The sequence below is a fragment of the Pseudoliparis swirei genome, chromosome 10 (assembly GCF_029220125.1).
Source record: "Pseudoliparis swirei isolate HS2019 ecotype Mariana Trench chromosome 10, NWPU_hadal_v1, whole genome shotgun sequence".
Lineage (NCBI taxonomy): Eukaryota > Metazoa > Chordata > Actinopteri > Perciformes > Liparidae > Pseudoliparis > Pseudoliparis swirei.
The window spans coordinates 14,390,119-14,410,016 of NC_079397.1; the positions used below are offsets into that span (position 1 = coordinate 14,390,119).

Genomic DNA, 19,898 nt, shown 5'->3' on the forward strand with positions numbered 1-19,898 from the left:
GGATCAGTGGGGAGCTCGTTCCACCACTGAGGAGCAAAGACAGCAGGACCAACGGTGTTCTCAATAAAACTACAAATATCGACATTTATAGTGACGTCTGGTCGCAGATAGATGACGTAGTCCGCGGAGGGATCCCTACTTGTCAGGACCACGGTCAGAACGCACAGAGGCAGTGAGCAGCGCAGGTCTCACAGCGACTCATCGGGACAGAGATTGAACCGTGAAGACGTTTTTTTTGGTGTGAACATTTCCGAAAACAAATGTTAACTTTCGGATAGCGTTTGCTAGATTATCTAGCGTTTCGGGGGCTAGATTCCAGTTCACTTGCTGGTGCTCTGCTGTGGAAATAGGGATCATGTCGTCTCCAAGTCCGGGTAAAAGGCGAATGGATACCGACGTGGTGAAACTGTATCCTTTCTGAGAACATAAACAACAGTCGCTCGTGCGCTGTCTTGTCAGCTAATGTTGTCCTGATGCATGAGTGGAATATTATATGAGCAAAACCCTGTTTGTTGACGCTGCCTGTTTTGGTTTGCAGCCCAAAGCAGAGAGCTTTCATTGTGAACCACTGGTGGTTTTGTGTAAACAACATTTCGCTAGCAAAGACAAGTGTCAGTTAGTTATTTCTGTACCGCGAACCTGCAGTCGCTTATCGGGACAGCTGTGTTAGCTACTCAGATTGTCTTTCGCATTTCCCAATTCTGTGTATTTGTAACATTTTCGTTTGATGTTTAGTTAGAAAAACAACGCTGATAATACTAATTTCCCCCAGTTTTTTTTTCATACCTGACTATAAAAAAAAAGAAACCAAATGGAAATGTGGGTTCTTTGTCCAGCCAGTTGTTGTCAGGGGCGTGAAGTCAAACTGACCCTTTTTTACACGTTGACACAAGAGCTTGTTTACATAACGTGAGGCTATAACGTCAACTGCAAAATACTGCTGTCTTTTGTTCTGCTCTCAGAAAAGAAGGGAAAAAAACGTTGGCGTTGTTGCAGCATTGTGGGTTTTATAATCCCCGCCATGTCACTCTCCTCCGGGTTAATAATTGTGTTATTGCATCTGCCACTTTCTCTTCCTGTACCTTGGAACGCTGGTTAATTCCAACATCAAAATGGCCACCTGATCCGAGCGTCTCACTGCACTCCGGTGTCTGGAGGCACATGGAGGGCTCACTTGGGTCATTGTGGAGTGGTTGCAGTGGTTTGCTTGTGTCGGAATGAACGTGGCAGCTGTTGTGTTGAGTGGCATCGGCCCGCAGTCATGTTCATTGTGGAAATGCTTCAGCTTTTAAGTGTGCTGTCTTTCCCCAAGTCGTTGACACACATGTTCAATGTGGTCCTGCTGATGTTTCATTGTTCAACTCCACTCAGGGGAGGGAGCTCTATATGGAGGTGTACTTATTCATTTCCAGTCCACAACATCTCCAAGAAGATCATCATGAACAAGTAGTTTTTTGTTTTTGTCCCGGCACAGTGGAAACCAGCTTAATGATTGGGTGGCCTGTTACTATCCGGAAACCACGAGAGGGAGGGACTTGGAACAGCTGATGGGATGGCTGTGCAGCTTTGTCAAATATGGGGCTAGAACTGGACTGGTTCATAACCAACCAAAAACAAGGTTAACTTGTCCCAACAGGGTCAACATTATAGTTGAAAAGGGAAAGGTTTAAAACATTGATTGTTTGGTCCTTTTTCAGATTGTATATAGACAGAAAATGTGAGTATCAGTGGCCTATATGTGAATACACATGCACCAGGACGTCGAAGCTATTTCTTTTTATATTTCTCCTGTTACCTGAGGCATTTTTATCCCGTTTGCTAGCTCGCATCGATACGTGTTCGAGCAAGTTGACGCTCCCCCATCCCCTCTCCTCTAATGTGTAGGCGATGGCAGCCATGACAAAGTCTTATAACCAGACAGCCCCAGAGCTTTTAAGGATTGCGGCACACACAGATAAGCAGCCCTGGAGGAGTAGTCCACGCCCCTCCTTCTCGAGCGACTTGATTGTCAGGCGAGAGCAGGTTTGCTCGCCGCCACTTGCTTATTTCCACACGATGACGTGTGTTTGTTTGGACGACACCACGAGCGAGCAGTCGTCCGCAAGTGTTGAGGGTGACAACCACGTGTGTTTAAAAGTACACGACCGTTCACAAGTTTGGGGTTACTTAGAAATGTCTTTATTTTTCAAAGAAAAGCACTGTTTTTTCAATAAAGATAACATTGAATTAATCAAAAATACACTCTATACATTGTTAATGTGGTAAATGACTATTCTAGGTGGAAGTGTCTGGTTTCTAATGAAATATCTCCATAGGTGTATAGAGGCCCATTTCCATCAACTATCACTCCAGTGTTCTAATGGTACATTGTGTTTGCTAATCGCCTTAGAAGACTAATGTCTGATTAGAAAACCCTTGTGCAATTATGCTAGCACAGCTGAAAACAGTTATGCTGGTGATATAAGCTATACAACTGGCCTTCCTTTGAGCTTGAAGTTTGTAGAACAAAATTAATACTTCAAATATTAATCATTATTTCTAACCTTGTCAATGTCTTGACTATATTTTATATTCATTTGATGAATAAAAGTGTGATTTTTCATGGAAGACACGAAATTGTCTGGGTGACCCCAAACTTTTGAACGGTAGTGTAGGTCTAAAGAATATAGGTCCTCTGCTGACTGGTCTTGTTTGGTTGAAATCGGGAGTAATCCAGGTTACTGGTATGGGAAACAACTCTCTGTGCTCCCCCCCCCCCCCCCTAATGTAACCAAAACCAGAAACTCACACTGCCTGTTAGGAAGGAGTGGCTTCTTTCTTACGTGATGACACTGAGAGCCCTCACCACCAGAGAGCTGATAATCTAGACCATAGACCATTAGGGGATTCATGAAAATGAATGTCAGAATGACCTCAGCGTGTCGTACCACTGGGTTTTGAGCTTTGTCCTGAGCCATGGTGATGGATGGCAGCCTGCTTTCATCACCGAATGCACACTTGTTTGGATGCAAGAAAACTGGACTCTTAACATCGAATGAAATACACCCACAGAGGAGACATTAAGTGTTGGTTTACACTGACATGACATAGTATTTTTTCCTGTGTGTCCCCAACTCGTTCCCACCTCTTCGTTGCGGTAATCCCGAGTGGCAAGAGACGGCTTGTTTATCGTCAAGCTCTTGCCCAACTGGAGTCATGAAACCTTAAATCTGAGTTCTTCTCCTGCATAACTTTTGGCCACAGGTACACGTTGCTTTAATTTTGGAACTAGAGTCTGAGAGTGTGTCATTTACACGGGCTTTAGGTTCAGCTTGCTTTGCGGGGTCGACTGCACATAATAGGTAGTCGTGCTATTACTTGCACGTATTCATCGTTCCACTCGCTTTTCAAACGCTTTCAAGCTGTAAACTGCTGGAATTTAAAGCACAGGCAGAGTACAATGAACTGAGCCTATTTTGAATGCTAACACAAGCTCTTGTGCCGTCTGGCAATTAGATTTTAATGCGGCGAATGGGACGGAAAAGGAATTGTGTATAATGATCCGTACGGCAGTTTGTATTTAGTCCAGAAAGACCCGAAGAGGTTGTGTATTTTCATAATCATCCCCCTCAAGCCATTATCATGTTTGCTTTATTTATTTATTTATTTAAGTCTCCTATTTGATAAACAGATATTTAGAAAATGCATTTTTAGTTCATTTTGGTTTCAAAATAATGACTGCATGCTATATGTGAAACCTTCCATACTTTCTTTCACATGGCTTCAGGTAAACAAACACACTGCACAAGTTGTGTGCTATGAAGTGGGATGTGTGCGGTAAAAAAGCTCGAAGATGTAGATCCAGAACACCAAGGAGGAGAGTTTCAGATTTTCGCTCGATTCCGAAATCCTCGCAGCAATTGGCCTTCAGTAATCTTGATTTATTCTCGGAGTAAAGTAGTCTTCGTGGGTCAGTGTTCACCTGCACGCTCTTATATTTTATTTTAAAGCCCTCCCCTCCACATCCCTTCATCCTCCCCGAGTGGAATACCAATTCTGAGCTTTATCTGCACTCCGCTTGGTGTTTCGGCCCCTTTTGTGCACTTGAAACGTGACATGCGGACAGCGTCTGCAGCGGAGTCTTTTGTGTTTCACGTTTACAAAAGCCCCATGTGACACACACCTCCCGCTGCCGTGTCACACAGGCAGCTAATCTGCACCCGGCGCTATTATTGTGGGGCTGAACCAACGAGACGCAGTTTACTGTGGCGACGAGCCGGCGGTGCTCTGCCTGTTCCTGAACCGATGTCGACTCATTCCAATGGGCTCATGGGGGAAGCTCAGGAACTGGCGGTGAAGTTGCATAAACACTGCTTGTTATTATGGTGGAATATAAATAACTAAAGCAGGAGACACAAAGAAGCTTAGAGGGTTACAGAAAAGCCAAAGGACCAAACGACCAACAAAAATACATTTTCTACACAGTCAAATGGTATGTTGTTGGGATTGGACTCTCCAGTATTTCTGCTGATGGGACTTCTCTTCACCCTCCTGTCACCTTTAGGGTCAATTTGACCCAATTCAATGTTTAATGTCGGTGTTCTTTGGGGTCAATTTGACCCCAGGCTGTTTTACACTGTGTCAAACATATAAGAAATATCATCTTTTTTATATATTTAAAGGGCTATTTAGGTCGTCAACAAACAAACATAAAGTAACTCACACTTAAACTTGGGAAACGATATTAATTCTAATAATTTTCTGGAGGTTTTAATTGCAGGGGTCAAATTGACCCCGAGGGTAAAATATGTGAGTAAATGTAAAAGGTAACAGGAGGGTTAAGTCACTTTTTCCTTTCTTCAGTAGGCGTTGGCCACACGGTGCACCCGACGGCCCAATTATCACTTTGTCCTCCGTGTTTGTTGTCGCAACAGGTTCATATTTATTCTGTAGTAAGATGCTCAAAACACTGACGAAGACAACCAGTGATGGTATGAAATTAGCGGGGCTGAACTGAGATAATTATGGTGTCTTCAAGTCCTCGGAAAGCTGATCATATAATACCTCAATTCAAATGATTTGCTTTTGTCTTTAGACTTGTATGTGGGGTGCTTTAGGGCTGTTTTTTTAATCTCGTTGTTTTATTTATCTTTAAAAATGCTGCTTCTTTGTACCAACATATCCTTTTTCTGTGTGACTCTTTTTGTGAGTGCACATTCGCCGTTGCTATGTTTATAAATATGCTCCCTCATTCAGCCCGAACCAAGTTCCTGCTCTTCATCCTTTTTATGTATTTCTTCTCGTGATCGTAAGGTCATCTAGTAGACGGTGGATCAGGCCCCTTCTGGGCCTCGCCTTGATTGACGGTCCTGTTTCGGGGGTCCAGCTCGGCCTCCCTGACAGAAGGAGACGTGAATCCCACGGTGCTAACAGTCGAGCTTCCTGCACGCACGGCTGAGTTCCCTTCGAAAAACAGATGGACTGAAGTTCCTCTCTTTGTTTCACATGATTTCTGTTTGTTTTTCTTCCCCCGGGGAAGCTCAGCCCGCCTCCGTTGCTCACATCCGCTGCTGCTTCAATGTGGAATATCTAACGAGCTGCATTTGGTCATCCGGCGAATGGGCCGGTGACACCGAGGCACATGAGATGTTGACTTTAAAGCATCTCTTTTTTTAGTTTTGTTTCAAATGTATGAAGATGCAGAGCCTTATAAAAAAATAAAATAAATGCAACCTACACTCCACACACTCCACACCAACTGTGTGTGTGTGTGTGTGCTCTGTGTCGAGTTGATAAAATGAGCTGCGGTGTCTGTCGCTCAGTTTACTGTAATTCTGGTTTGTTCGCGGTTTCCTCGCCATGTCGGTGTTGACATTCGGAGAGGTGGTGGTGGTGGGGTGGGGGGGGTCTTTACAACAGACGGCACATCTTGCCCGTTCGTAGACTCGCTCATTAGAAGGTCGCCCCCGATTCAGGGCATCGTTTCTCCCGCCCCGGCTCGGTTTTGTGATCATTCATGATAATTTTGTTTGTGCGTATGCACGCAGCTCAGACTCTGCTATTGCTGCACACGGACTGTTGGTTGAGGGCTGAGAGGAGGCGCAGCTGAGGGATTCACGTTTGATTGCAGTGGGTGGGCTCACCTCCCACCAGCGAAGACAAAGAACGTGTGCAGCACTGTGGCATAGCGTAGTGTTCTCAGGCCCGTGTTCAATGAGAACCAAATCAGCGTCGCACAATAATTATATTTCGGGTTAACTATTTTTGTTTGATTCCTTCTATTTATTTATTTTGGAAGTAGATTTCTAAAGATGTTTCTTTCTGTCGTTTCCTCCGCACATTTTTTATTTATTTATGTGCATTTTCAAAACCGTTCCTATAATATTCTTTGCAAATGTTCCTCACAAGGTGTTTGAGCCACGGGGGTGGATCGTATGCCCGTCTTTCCACATTTCTGTTTTACTTTCAAAATTCATCATTGAAACCGAAATATTCAGAGAGATAAATTAACTTCCCGTCCAGCATCCAGAGAGTGCAGCACTTAAAAGCTTCCAGGCATTTCCATGTGGATCTCAGTGAGTCCGGCCTTTGGGGCCATGTGCCCATTGATATGTAAAACAAGCTGCAAGGTTTTCTTTTCACCGACCGCACACGCTGGCACCGAGCGCTCCGTCAGAATTGAAACACGTACTGTGTCACAGTGAGATAGCCTGCTCTATTTCATATTACTAACACAGTTCTTAATGATTCCATAAACCTGACCACGACCAAATTTACCGTATCCCCATTTACAGTTATCAGAGGCAGACAGGGCAGTCATGCTCCGTACCTTTCCTCCAAGAGGATTACTTGAAGCGGGAGGCGTCAGCAGGCGGTCCGAGTATTGCTTTCTCAGACTAATCTGACCCGTGGAGTCAGTTTACATGCCATACAGATGTAGAAGAGTTGAAGAAATGGCTTGTTATTTCTTTGAGGAGTTAATACTGGATTTACCTAAATGTATTTTTTATCTGCGAAAGGACAGTGCAGGCTTTTTCCTTCCCTTTTCGCTCTTAAAAAGAAATCTGAGTGACAGAACTGCTCTGAAACCAGCCAGCGCCTCCCTTTTCAACAGATCCACAACGTCTCTGCGTCCAAAGAGGGAAATGTTCACGTGTGGTCGACCCCACCTTGTTTGACACGGCGGTGTTTATGATTCCCCATCATGTTTTGTTTTCCATACTTGGAAGGAGTGTGGTCAGGATGGGATATTTTAATCTAGGGTCAGAGAGGCCCAAATGGACAAAAAGGAAAACAAGACATGTCTAGACCACGACCGTCAATGCTATTTACTGCATATTTCTACACTTAAGCCTCTAAACGTGCTGTATGGAGTTTGAATTGGTGGCCTGAACGTCTTTTATTCCCTTTTTCTCACATTGCAGTGTTTTAAAGTGGTGTTTAAATATATGAAACTGTTAACACAGGAGACCGTGTTGCTGGTACTGTTCACGGTTCTCAGACTGGATTGATTGGACTCTCTGTCTCAGATTACAAGGGGGTGTAAAAGGATATTGACAATGAATGTGTTAAATGTGCATTACTATATGGAGTAAGGCACATCATATTAACCCTTTGAAGTCGACGCCCGCAGCACCGCGTTTTTCACTGTTTCCGTTTTTTTAAATTTCTTTTTTATTTTACCTTATTTCTCAGTCCCATTCTTATCATTTCTACTCAAAAAACAAGAAAACAAAATTTGGTTTTAGACATTTGTTTACATGTATCTAGCATTGTATTCAGATATTTCACTGCTTTTGTGAACTTGAACCTTTGGTAAACCAATTTCAAACAGCAAAACAGTTCGTCCACATGAGTAAAGGTGTGTTTTCACAAGAGATGTAAAGAATTGATGAAAAATCGAACTTCAATTTTCAGCTTTAGGTGCCATATTTTCTCTTTCCACTTGTGCCTGAGGACAACTGGGCCTCATTATATAGAGAGCTGGGAATATTATGGAATGTTTGATGTATAACACATGGGTATGTGTCATATGCAAAAGCCTTTAAAAGGTGAATTTACATTTTTTTTGTAAAATCGAGAAAATGAGCCCAGAATCCAGAGGGTTAAGAGGATATTCTATGTGGATAAATCAGAAACCACCGGCAGTGGTTTGTCCTTTTTTACCCCCGATTGTGTTATTTAAATATTAAAAGATACTTTCGATCAGATTTTTCCAAACCAAGCGATATGTGATGTTTTAGCAGATCTACTATTTTAATATTCAAGCTGTAGGTTGAATCGGGTTATTGCCAATTTATTTGATTACAGTGTTCATGTAACTTATTGACTTCACCGTCTTCACTATTTGAACCCCACCGTCCAGCTTCTGTTTCTACAATGTGTCATCTCTGTTTAGAAAACTCCAAACAAAAAGATAATGCATAGTTAATTGGTGTGTGTGTGTGTGTGTGTGTGTGTGTGTGTGTGTGTGTGTGTGTGTATATATAGACGGAATGTCCTGCCCATCCAGTTCTGCGAGCGACCGCATCTCTTTTCCTCTCCGCTCGACTGGCTCGGTAGCTTTTACTCTCAATTCATCTTCCACTCTCTGAAACTGTTGAGAATGTACCGACTCTATCAGACACGCCCCTCTGTTGTGAAAAAGAGGCCGACTCTGACTTGTAGATATTCCTTGGGAGGAATAAGCGCCTCCCGGTTTCGTTCTCCCCGTGTTAAACAAAAGGCCGGCGGATTGGACCGCTGTATCACGACGGCTGTCACCGCGAACACATAGTTTTGGGGATTGGCCCAGATTAGAGGAGCGTTCCTTCTTGTGATGGTGTGTGTGTGTGTGTGTGTGTGGTTTTTGCGACTCTTGACTGAACTCGAGTGTTTTGTGTGTGTGTGTGTGTGTAACTTGTGATCACATCATTATCATGCGGGTGTCACATCACGCAAGAAGTCAGCCGGTGCTTTTCTCTCTTTCCCGACCTCCTCCTCTTTGCTCACACGGTCGCACCGATATTTACAGATCACCGAGACTCCGACCTTTTGCATTTCTGCCCGCTCGTGAATTCGGTCGCCTCGACTGTGATGTTGAACAGGTTGACCGGTCGGTATGGCTAAAGTCAATTAGCCGGCAGCGTAATCGCTGTTGATTCAACCCCATTAATAGCTTATCCCCCACCCTGCCTCGCTGCTGTCCTCTATAACATGACCATCGGTCCATACCATCCCCCTCCTCGGCACTGCTCACCCCCTCTCACACACACATTCACTCACAGGCCAGTGGTGAGTGAATGTGTGTGTGTGTGTGTCCTCGTGTGAAGGGCAGAAGTTGGTGAACTGCAGAATGCAAACGTCATGCATGGAGTCATTGCTTCTGGCTGATTGTTGTTTTAGCGATGGTTGTCCTCTTGGTGTCGGTAGTTATATATAAATTTTATTTCAGATTCATGAGTCCATAAAGCAATGAATACAACAACAATATATAAAAGACAATACGAGGACAAAAAAATGTTAATTCACCTTTTAAAGGCTTTTGCATATGACACATACCCACGTGTTATACATCAAACATTCCAGAATATTCTCAGCTCTCTATATAATGAGGCCCAATTGTCCTCAGGCACAAGTGGAAAGAGAAAATATGGCCCTAAAGCTGAAAATTGAAGTTTGATTTTTCATAAATTCTTCACATCTCTTGTGAAAACACACCTTTACTCATGTGGACGAACTGTTTTGCTGTTTGAAATTTGTTTACCAAAGGTCCAAGTTCACTAAAGCAGTGAAATATCTGAATACAATGCTAGATACATGTAAACAAATATCCAAAACCAAATTTAGTTTTATCGTTTTTTGAGTAGAAATGATGTGGTCCGTCACACCATTCGCCAAAATGATAAGAATGGGACTGAGAAATAAGGTAAAATAAAAAATAAAAATTGTAAAAAACGGAAACAGTGAAAAACGCGGTGCTGCGGGCGTCGACTTCAAAGGGTCAAAGGGGGTGGACTTCTGTCCCTCTCAGTGAGGACTTGATGTCTATTAGTGACAGGTGGAGGAAGGCCAGCACGGCTCTGAAGCATGAATATGATCTGCTGGCCGATGTGAGCGTGCATGATTGTTTGGTTTTGGGAATCGCTGACCCGCATACTGCACATTCAGTCTTGAGATATTAAATGAACGTGCAGAATGACAAATCGGCGCGAGGCTATCGATTTGCCATCGAAGGTTGAGGCTCCGGGACTGAGAGTGAAATCAGAATCCTAGTCTAACGTTCCTGCATTGATTTGTTTTCATCATCTGTCTCAAGCTATCGTGGCTCTTTCCATAACTGTGTGGTATGAAAGGATGACGTTGGCTCGGAGAGAGGAAGAAGGTCAGAGTTAACAACTGAAGCAGCTGAAGGACTATTTCAGAAGCCACATTGTTTGTGCTCTTGAGTATTATTCAAACATTGTTGTGCTTGTGTATTATGTTGATGCATGCCATGTGAGAATGTTGTCCTTAACGGCTTCACAGCATCGAGAGCAAGCATGAAGTCACCATCCTCAGTGGACTCAATGAATTTGTAGTGAAGTTTTTCGGACCACAAGGAAGTAAGTGTTTCTCTTTTCTACTTACCACATTACTTTTGTTTTTTGTGTCCAGATTTGTTGCCGAATCCTCATTCAGGCTCGTTCACGTGCTCCTGAAAGTGGCCGTAGGATTCCAAGAAATATTTAACCAATTATGGAACGTTTATTTGTGCAATCCGCCACTTGGGATCTTTACTGCTCTCCCATCGATGCCTCTTCTCGGACCGAAGATATAGGATTTTTAAAAAGCACGAATAAGACTCGGTAGAGCGCATACCTTCGCATATCACAAGATTGGGCATTGAATTATGAACATTTTGGCATTAGTTGCATGCCAATTGGATACAAATTGTCCGCGCTATGGTAAAAAGAAGATGTTGACCTTTTCATGACCTTGACCTTTGACCCGATCGATCCCAAAATCGAATCAAATGGTCCCCGGATAATAACCAATCATCCCACCAAATTTCATGCGATTCGGTTAAATACTTTTTGAGTTATGCGAATAACACGCATACAAATAAATAAATAAATACACGGCGATCAAAACATTGCCTTTCCGCATTTTCAATGCGACGGTAATGAGATGTGACGTTCAACGGAATGAAAGTTCCTCCTCGGCCCTCAACGGTGTTCTCATGATTGTTTTCTTTCCTCATGCGCAGCACCGTACGAAGGAGGCGTGTGGAAGGTGCGAGTCGATCTGCCGGACAAATATCCTTTCAAATCGCCATCAATAGGTGGGGGCTCCAAACTGTCGTATGAAGACACAATCTTTTTTGGGGGGCCGGGGGGGGGGGGGGGCGTTCTTTCCACCTCACGTTCTTTTAAAACTTTCATCGTCTCTACTTTTGCCTTTTTCAGGATTCATGAACAAGATTTTTCATCCCAACATTGACGAAGCGTAAGTTGATTTCAGTCACGCAGTTAAAGTGTCAATGTTTTTGACTGGTTTCTTCTTTTTTTATCCTGTAATATTTCCGTTGATGCCTTTTCATGCGTTGTGTTCTAACCCTTGAAGTGGCGTAACGAGAGTTGGCTTATGTTGCGAAGGATACTTTCAACTTTTATGTGAGTTCCTAGTTTTGGCCGACTCTGCAAACGTCGGTAAATCCCACAAATATTGAGCGGGGCCGAGTTCTTTGTTTCTGTTGGCTCAGTCATCCAGTGCTTTAGAGGCCAGATGCTCCGAAGGACACGCCCTGTGGCCCTCATCGGACAGTGTAGTCCCCCGCAGGTCAAAGATAGCGGCGCGTTGAGGCTCATCACAAAGCGTTGCATTCATCACCAGGAAGCAGCCGGCAAAGTGTAAATAAATACCAGTTTAGAACGGGGGTGAGTTCCTCGTTCACCGTCAGGGTTCGTACGGTCATGGAAAACCTGGAAAAGTCATGGAATTTTTAAATGGTAATTTCCAGGCCTGGAAAAGTCATGGAAAATACTTAAATCACAAAAGTTTTGGAAAAGTCATGGACATTTGTTATATTCACATGTTCATTTTCATCGAGTTTAAAATAATTCATATGTTTTTGAAAGGAAGACTCTCTAATTATAAGCCGGCGTACGCCAAGTCCAAACAGATGGATTTGCACATAAAGGATAATAGTTTGATTAACCCTCCTGTTACCTTAGGGTCAATTTGACCCCATTCAATGTTTAACGTCTGTGTTCTTTGGGGTCAATTTGACCCCAGGCTGTTTTTCACTGTGTCAAACATATCAGAAATATCAACTTTTTAATATATTTAAAGGGCTATTTAGGTAGTCAACAAACAAACATAAAGTACCTCACACTTAAACTTGGAAAACAATATTAATTCTAATAATTTACTGGAGGTTTTAATTGCTGGTGTCAAATTGACCCCGAGGGTAAAATATGTCAGTAAATATAAAGCTAACAGGAGGGTTTAAACATTGAATGGGGTCAAATTGACCCTAAGGTAACAGGAGGGTTAAAAGAATAAACATTTATATAAGTGTTTCTCAGAATAAACATGTATAGTAATGTTTATTCTTTTAATCAAAATATTGTCTCTCATTCACTTGTTTCATTTAAGGTATATTGTATGCTTTGTAATTCTCATTGTTTGAATTCTACATTTTCAAAAAGTTTTCATGTACACACCGAGATTTCAGTTTGGTCATGGAAATTTGGTTTAAAGTCCTGGAAATCCACTGGGCAACATGTGTACGAACCTTGCTCGTGTTTACAGTCCAAGTGGTATTTCAATTAAACACACGACAAACGGCAGGCAGACGACACAGAGATATAACTCCTCGAGCTGAAAGGAGAGTCACGCGTCAATTATTCAAACCCTGCCTTGTCATTGGTCTACTGAAGGTCATGACTGATACTTATTCCATTGCAACTCTCTGTTATGTCTGACCTGGTCGTGATATTTCACAACTTGACAACGATCTCCTGAAGCTCTCCTTTAAGCGATCGACCGCCACGCGAGTATTTAGGGCGCCGAGGAAGACCTCGCCCCCCGCGCTCCACGTCGAGGCAGAAGAAGGCCGCAAAAGAAGGAGCCTCGATGAACCGTTGACATCGTTGAGCTGAATCTGAGGGCCTAGTTGTGTGAGACTACATTTCCCAGAGTGCAGCAGCAGCAGCAATCAGTGTCGCTTATTAGGAGCACCTGTGGGGATTCTCTGATGCATTTGTAAAAACAAGCAGCAGGGAGAGGACGCTTCAGGTCACTCCACGGTTCAACCCAAAGACGGCAATGGTGAAATGATTTGTTTAATTTCATGGTGTTTAAAAATGCCGATTTTGTGTTAAAAGAATATTTCATTTTGAGTTTGGTAAAAATTAAAAGTATAAAATGTTTAATTTAAAATGTGATTTATGTTCTGTCTTAAAGGTTACAACCTAATTCACTGGCAGACCAATCAACGAACAAAATAAAACAGATTGAGTCAGTAATTTGAGTTGTCTTCGCGTCCTTTGGAAACAGTGAACAGGAGCTGGACTTGACAGACATACTGGGGACGCTCCCTCCTTTCGGCCGTACCCCTCTCACTCTGGTGTCTTCTGTGCTTCCCAGGTCAGGGACAGTGTGCTTAGATGTCATCAACCAGACATGGACCGCCCTTTATGGTGAGTGGCCCATGTTAAGTTTCCCCACTGTGTGACTGGAGAAAGTGTGGCCACATCGGGCAGCGGTGCACAGTTGGGCCTCATCTACTTACTGAGGGGAGGTCAGAAGATATTCACCTCCGGACGGGATGGGGGACTTGGTCACATGACTGTACTCGCGCTTTGGCACACCGGCTCTCTGTGCTACTCCTTTTTCTTATTCACACATTCATTTCTCTTCACAGCCCCTCCACAGGGCTCAGATAGATGTTAAACAATGTCAATGGCATTACAGTCATGCCTCCCCAGTTGTTTTCACCGGTATTTTGGATATGACTCCAAGGCAGCAACTTAATTAAGAATATACTCATTAAAAAAAAAAAAAAGTGAATAAATATTGTATTGTATTGTGAATTTTATTCAGTCAATCAAATCATATACAATACAATATTATCCTATATAATATACAAAAGAGACTGAAAAGGTATAGGTAGAAGCGAAAAATGCTTATAAATTCCTATCCTAAATTGAAATCAAAATAAATCAGAAAATAATATAAAATAAAGAAGAAAATAAAACAACAATAAACAAAATAAAAAACAAAATATATTTATATATACTACCACATACATCTTCCATATTAATACGTTTTTAATTACATTTATAACTCAAGAATTTTTTTATAAATAATTCCCTTGAAAACCAAAAAGGAGTTCACCATTCTTCCATCCATTTCAACATTATTCCATAATTGGACTCCTACAACAGAAATACATCTTCTTTTAATCCCTTTTTTAGCCTTTTGTACCGTGAACTTACAAACATCTCTCAAATCATATTTACACTCATGTATTGAAAATATATATAAATATCAAGTGAGGGCGGCGTAACCTCTTTTTTTGTTCTTCTTCTCTAAAATAAAACCAAACCATCGATTCAAGAATCCCATTTGAGTTATTTTACCTTCGGACCAAGATGGACAGAATAGACCAAGCGATGTCTGTCATGATTCCTTTCAACGCAAGAGGGAACACAAGCAACTGATTACATCACGTGAACGTGATGATACCGTACAGCAGACTGTAGGAAAGTGTTTGTTTCCCCATCTTGAGCGTGCACAACAGTGACACCCTGCTGACCGGCGCAGCGCTGCAGCTTCTTTCCTCCACCTCCGCTCGTGGAGAGCTAGTGAAAGGGACGAGCGTGGCTCCTCTGTGAGCCGGCGCCCGGCTGGGAGATCTGAGAGAAGCCGGACAGGAACGGGCATTATATCACCAGCTCATTTTCTGATCACTTCTCCCCTCCTGTTGGTGAAGTGGTAATCCGTTTCCTTCTTCCTCAGATTTAACCAACATCTTTGAGTCGTTCCTGCCCCAGCTGCTGTCTTACCCGAACCCCATCGACCCCCTGAACGGAGACGCAGCTGCCATGTACCTTCACCGGCCAGAGGAGTACAAGCAGAAAATCAAAGGTTCAAACTGACCTCGCAAAATATATAGTATCTCAACATACACTACTGTTCAAAAGTTTGGGGTCATCCAGACAATTTTGTGTCTAACATGAGATCTCACTTTTATTTATCAAATGAATTGAAAATTGAATAGAAAATATAGTCAAGGTTAGAAATAATGATTAATATTTGAAGTATTAATTTTGTTCTTCAAACTTCAAGCTCAAAGGAAGGCCAGTTGTATAGCTTATATCACCAGCATAACTGTTTTCAGCTGTGCTAAAATAATTGCACAAGGGTTTTCTAATCAGACATTCTCTTAAGGCAATTAGCAAACACAATAACAATGTACCATTACTGGGATGATTGATGAAATGATGAAATCTATACACCTATGCAGATATTTCATTAGAAACCAGATGTTTCCACCTAGAATAGTCATTTGCCACATTAACAATGTATAGAGTGTATTTTTGATTAATGTTATCTTTATTGAAAAAACAGTGCTTTTCTTTGAAAAATAAAGACTGACCCCAAACTTTTGAACGGTAGTGTGCATAGTGTATTTTCTTGGAGTTTAGGCCCCCATCTTTTCCTGTCTGACCATCTCTCTCTGTTTGTCTCTCTCCGCAGAATACATCCAGAAATATGCAACAGAGGAGGCTCTGAAGGAGCAGGAAGAGGGGGCGGGCGACTCCTCGTCTGAAAGCTCCATGTCTGATTTCTCAGAAGACGAAGCCCAGGACATGGAGTTGTAGTGATGGGAGGGCTCCCCATCCCGCCTCCACAGAGACTATATTTGATTTCCTAACTATGAGAAAGCAGACTTATAATATTCATATTTAAACAAGTTGATTTTTTTATTATTATTACTCCTAAACAAGGGTTTTTACGGATATCTAGCCTTTGGTGTGTTTGACAGACACCCCTCCCCATGTCGCAATTGCTTTCACACGCCCGTGTTTTCTCCCCGTGAACATCGAATTTCTTTACTCAAAGTTCACTTTTTAATATATATAAAAGATATGTGTGTTTGACCTGATCCCTAATTTCCTTTTTTCTTTATAGTCCTTCCACTACAAAGCTGCTTTGGTCTTGCTTGCTACTCTACAATATTGTCTTGTAGTCAAGACGGTGTTCCTGAGGCGCACAATCACACACACAAGGTGTCATAGACTCATAGCACACCTTATAAAGGAGGACAAGAAGTGTAGGGCCAAAGGAAGATCCTGATCCATCAATAAAGGCTTCACAAGGACTTGGGAGAACAAATGAATTGGATACATGTCTTGTTACAGGGTGAGTGACACATTTCTAACAGTGTTATTGGTCAAGAACAACTTTTCAGGTCGAAAAAGAATGTAATGATCATCTATTCGGGTGAGTTTAGAAAACCAGCACCAAAGTCCGTTTTTTATTCGAGTGAAAAGCAGCTAACGTGTTTTTTTTAGTTGAACTGAAAATGAAGAGATGTATTGAAGCTCCCTCTTTGTGGAGTATCTGTCCGGCTCCGATGCATGACCTTCACATAGGTCCGACCTGATGTTTGCACCCCGACTGCATCAAATGGACTTTATTTCTCCCCACCAGGATCTCTAGTTGGAAGATTTCAAAATAAGAGCCCAATGTATGACATTCAGCAATTTTTTGTTGATTCAATGTTGCGGGTTAAGATGTAAATCCATGAAAGAAATTTTATTCCCTCTACATTTAGTTTTCTTATTTTTTGCCCGATGGACGTTTAATTTTGTCACTTCTTCTGCGCCTCATCGCCAAAGGAAGGGTGACCGTTTAAGAACGACCTCAAACCAAACGGTTTCCACACGGTCATGGAAGTTCAAATGTCACATGGTTTTTACACGTCCTACGTTCACTCTCCTCTTTCCATGAAGGGATCCTGTGCAAATAGTGATTAATTTGCACACTTATTCCCACAGATGAGGGGTTGTTAGACCCGAGACACAACCCTGAATTTGTTTTTAATTTCCAATATGTATCCCAATATTTTGTCTGTGGAAGGATCTGGGTAATGCTTTCTCCTGTTGGGGAGGTTTGGGCCATTGTAACTGTTTCAGAGCTCACCTTTGTGATATTCCACATGTGCAAGGCAGTATGAAGCTATGTGAATGTTTTCATGTGTTCACAGTGTGTGTGGTGGCGTCTGTGATCCACTCACACAGAACAAACCTGCAAACGGCTTGCGTTTCCTCCCTAAGCTGCCTATAAATGTATTTATTCATTATATAGAGACCTTTTTATCCCTTTTTAAAAATCTTTGTCATAAAGCACCACTTTAAGGTTATGGGTTGGCTAAATAAACTCTGGTGAGATCCTTGAGTTTGTTTTGTTTTCAGTAATTCAGATCGAATGCTTGTTTTACTTTTTACATTTGGGCAGTATTGTATGCGAGTGCCAAAAATATGGCGCATCCGAGTTGAGAATTGTAATAAAGTAGCACATTATGAGGCAATGGTGCAACAGGGAACTAATGACATTTTTTAAATCTTTTTCAAAAACAAGGCTGTTGTGTTTGGGTAAAGTTATAAGTTTGGTTTTTAGCATTATTTGCATCTGCTGGGCATTAAACGGATGATATACTCAACTGTGGCCTGGCGTTGCTCTGGTAACCATGACATCCCTTTGATCTTTTCAGCGGCCTCCCGCATTCTTTTACTTATTCAATGTCAAGAGAAATAATCACTGCCTTTTTTGTGAATCAGGTTGTATTGAACTCAAGAAAAATGTCCTCAAACCAGCGAATGACTACGTTTCCCCATTGCAACTTGAACTAAAAAAATTATTTTTGAAAAAAGTATTGAGAACCATGTTTTATAGTGCTTTTATTTTGATTTCCTTTCGGCTTCCTCCCCTCCTCGTCGTCTGCTCTCAGACCACACGTGTGCAGATAGACGGACCTGTCACCAATCCTCCGTCCATGGCTCGTCCTGTTCTTATCCGGCACACACAGCATGGTTGTTGTTTTTTTACAGAATCTACGTATTAGTGTGCGATACTTAAGGGTTAAAAAGTCAAACGTTGTTTCTGTTTGTTTAAGTTTTTGTGTTCATCCTCGGTCTTATTTTGATGAACCACTTTTCCCTCTTGTTTTTTCTTCTTTGCATTGTGAAGTGGGCATGCTTGTCAAAAAGACCAATGCTTTCTATTAATAGGCTTATAACCTCATACATAGTTGTGTATAAAATAAACTGTTATCACTTCTTTTTTGTAATAAAACATTAAATGTGTATAAAAGGTCTTTGACTGATAATTCTCCTGTTTCACGTATGTTGGACTGCATCTTCAAGACTTTACAGAAGAGAACATACACGTGATTTCTAACACATTCAATCAACATTGTGATAGCCCTGCATTTTATTCCTCAACGTTGCTCTCAAAGAGCTTCATTTTAACATGTCGCTGCTCTTTTTATGGAAACGTCTGTGAACCTTTTCATCCTTTTTTGTTGTTGTGTTCATACAAGTTTGAACTAGTGGATCCTCGTCCTCTGATCAGGGTTCGTCTTCATCTCCTTTTACTTTCTCCTCGTGAGCTGAATTCCAGTTGTCAGATTGCTGAAATATGAATCATCTTTAAAGTGACCAAAATGATGACCAACACACCTGTTGTGTTATCCAATCAATGTGTATTACATTTCAATTTCACATAGTCTTTTCAACCATTTTAACCTTTTTATAATCTATTTTTGCTTAACATTTGTGCCATAATGCACATATCAATTCAATTCAGTTTATTTGAATAGCCCAATTTCACAAATTACAAATTTGTCTCTGAGTGCTTTACAATCTGAACACATAGACATCCCTGTCCCAAAACCTCACATCGGATCAGGAAAAACTCCCAAATAACCCTTTAGGGGGGAAAAGATAGATAGATATAGATAGATATATACTTTATTAATCCCCAAGGGGAAATTTGTCAAAAGGGAAGAAACCTTCAGGAGAGCATTATCATATCACACATTTTAATAGTTGTATTCAGTTAGTCTCCACACTATTTATCTATATTATGTAATGTTCAGTTTACATTTGGTCTTCCACATGCATCTGGCCTCTAGCAGCAGCAGCAGCAGCTCCACCAGGTGTCAGTGTGGCTCCACACTGTCTCACTGCCACCTGCACGTCTCGCCCAGCCTGTACAATACGGCCACTGTCTCTGGCCTGGTCCCTGAAACTTGAGCACGAGGTTCCGTCCAGTCTGAATCGGGGTGGTGAATGACGACAGCTCTCCAGGCTTTTGAACGTCCCTTCAAAGCCAACATATTGAACCGGGGCTTTCCGTAGTATAGCTCATCATGCATTGAGTGAGCGGTGTGTCAACCCTTCAAAGGGCTGTTTGGGTTGATATAGCATTGCACATCCTGTACACTCCAGTGATTTGGCCCAAATCTGCCAAGCATTTCAGCTTCTGACTGGGCTTTTATTTTGAAGGGGACATTGGACCGTGTGAGACTAACCTTGCACTGAGGGCAGCCTTCACGTGCAGTGATGGGTGCAGTTTCACAGGAGAGGCAGATGAGGGCGCTGTCACATGCATCCTCCTCCATCCTCGGCTGACCCCCCCCCCCCCCCCCTTCTCCTCTGTATAATCACAGCAGGGGGGGAGTAAATGCTGTGACATAAAGCTGTTTAATCCCATCTCCTCTGAAATTGTTCTCCGTCACGCGGCAATCTGCTCTCTCTTCCTATTTGTCTTCATTTCTGTGACATCGCATGGACGTGAAACGACTCTCCGGTTCGATATTATACTCATATGTTGTTGTGTTGGACATTTAAAATGAAGTCTGCCTATAGCTCATGCAACATCCT

General features: G+C 42.1%; 1 protein-coding gene across 1 annotated transcript; it reads left to right on the forward strand.

Moving 5' to 3' along the window:
* The first annotated feature begins 186 nt into the window (after positions 1-186).
* On the forward strand, positions 187-18,328 carry ube2h (ubiquitin-conjugating enzyme E2H (UBC8 homolog, yeast)). The gene is made up of 7 exons (XM_056425147.1): positions 187-408; positions 10,486-10,562; positions 11,207-11,281; positions 11,406-11,445; positions 13,591-13,643; positions 14,965-15,093; positions 15,706-18,328. The coding sequence occupies exons 1-7, from the start codon at positions 356-358 to the stop codon at positions 15,828-15,830; spliced, it is 552 nt and encodes a 183-aa protein (XP_056281122.1). The 5' UTR covers positions 187-355; the 3' UTR covers positions 15,831-18,328.
* Positions 18,329-19,898: the final 1,570 nt, after the last annotated feature.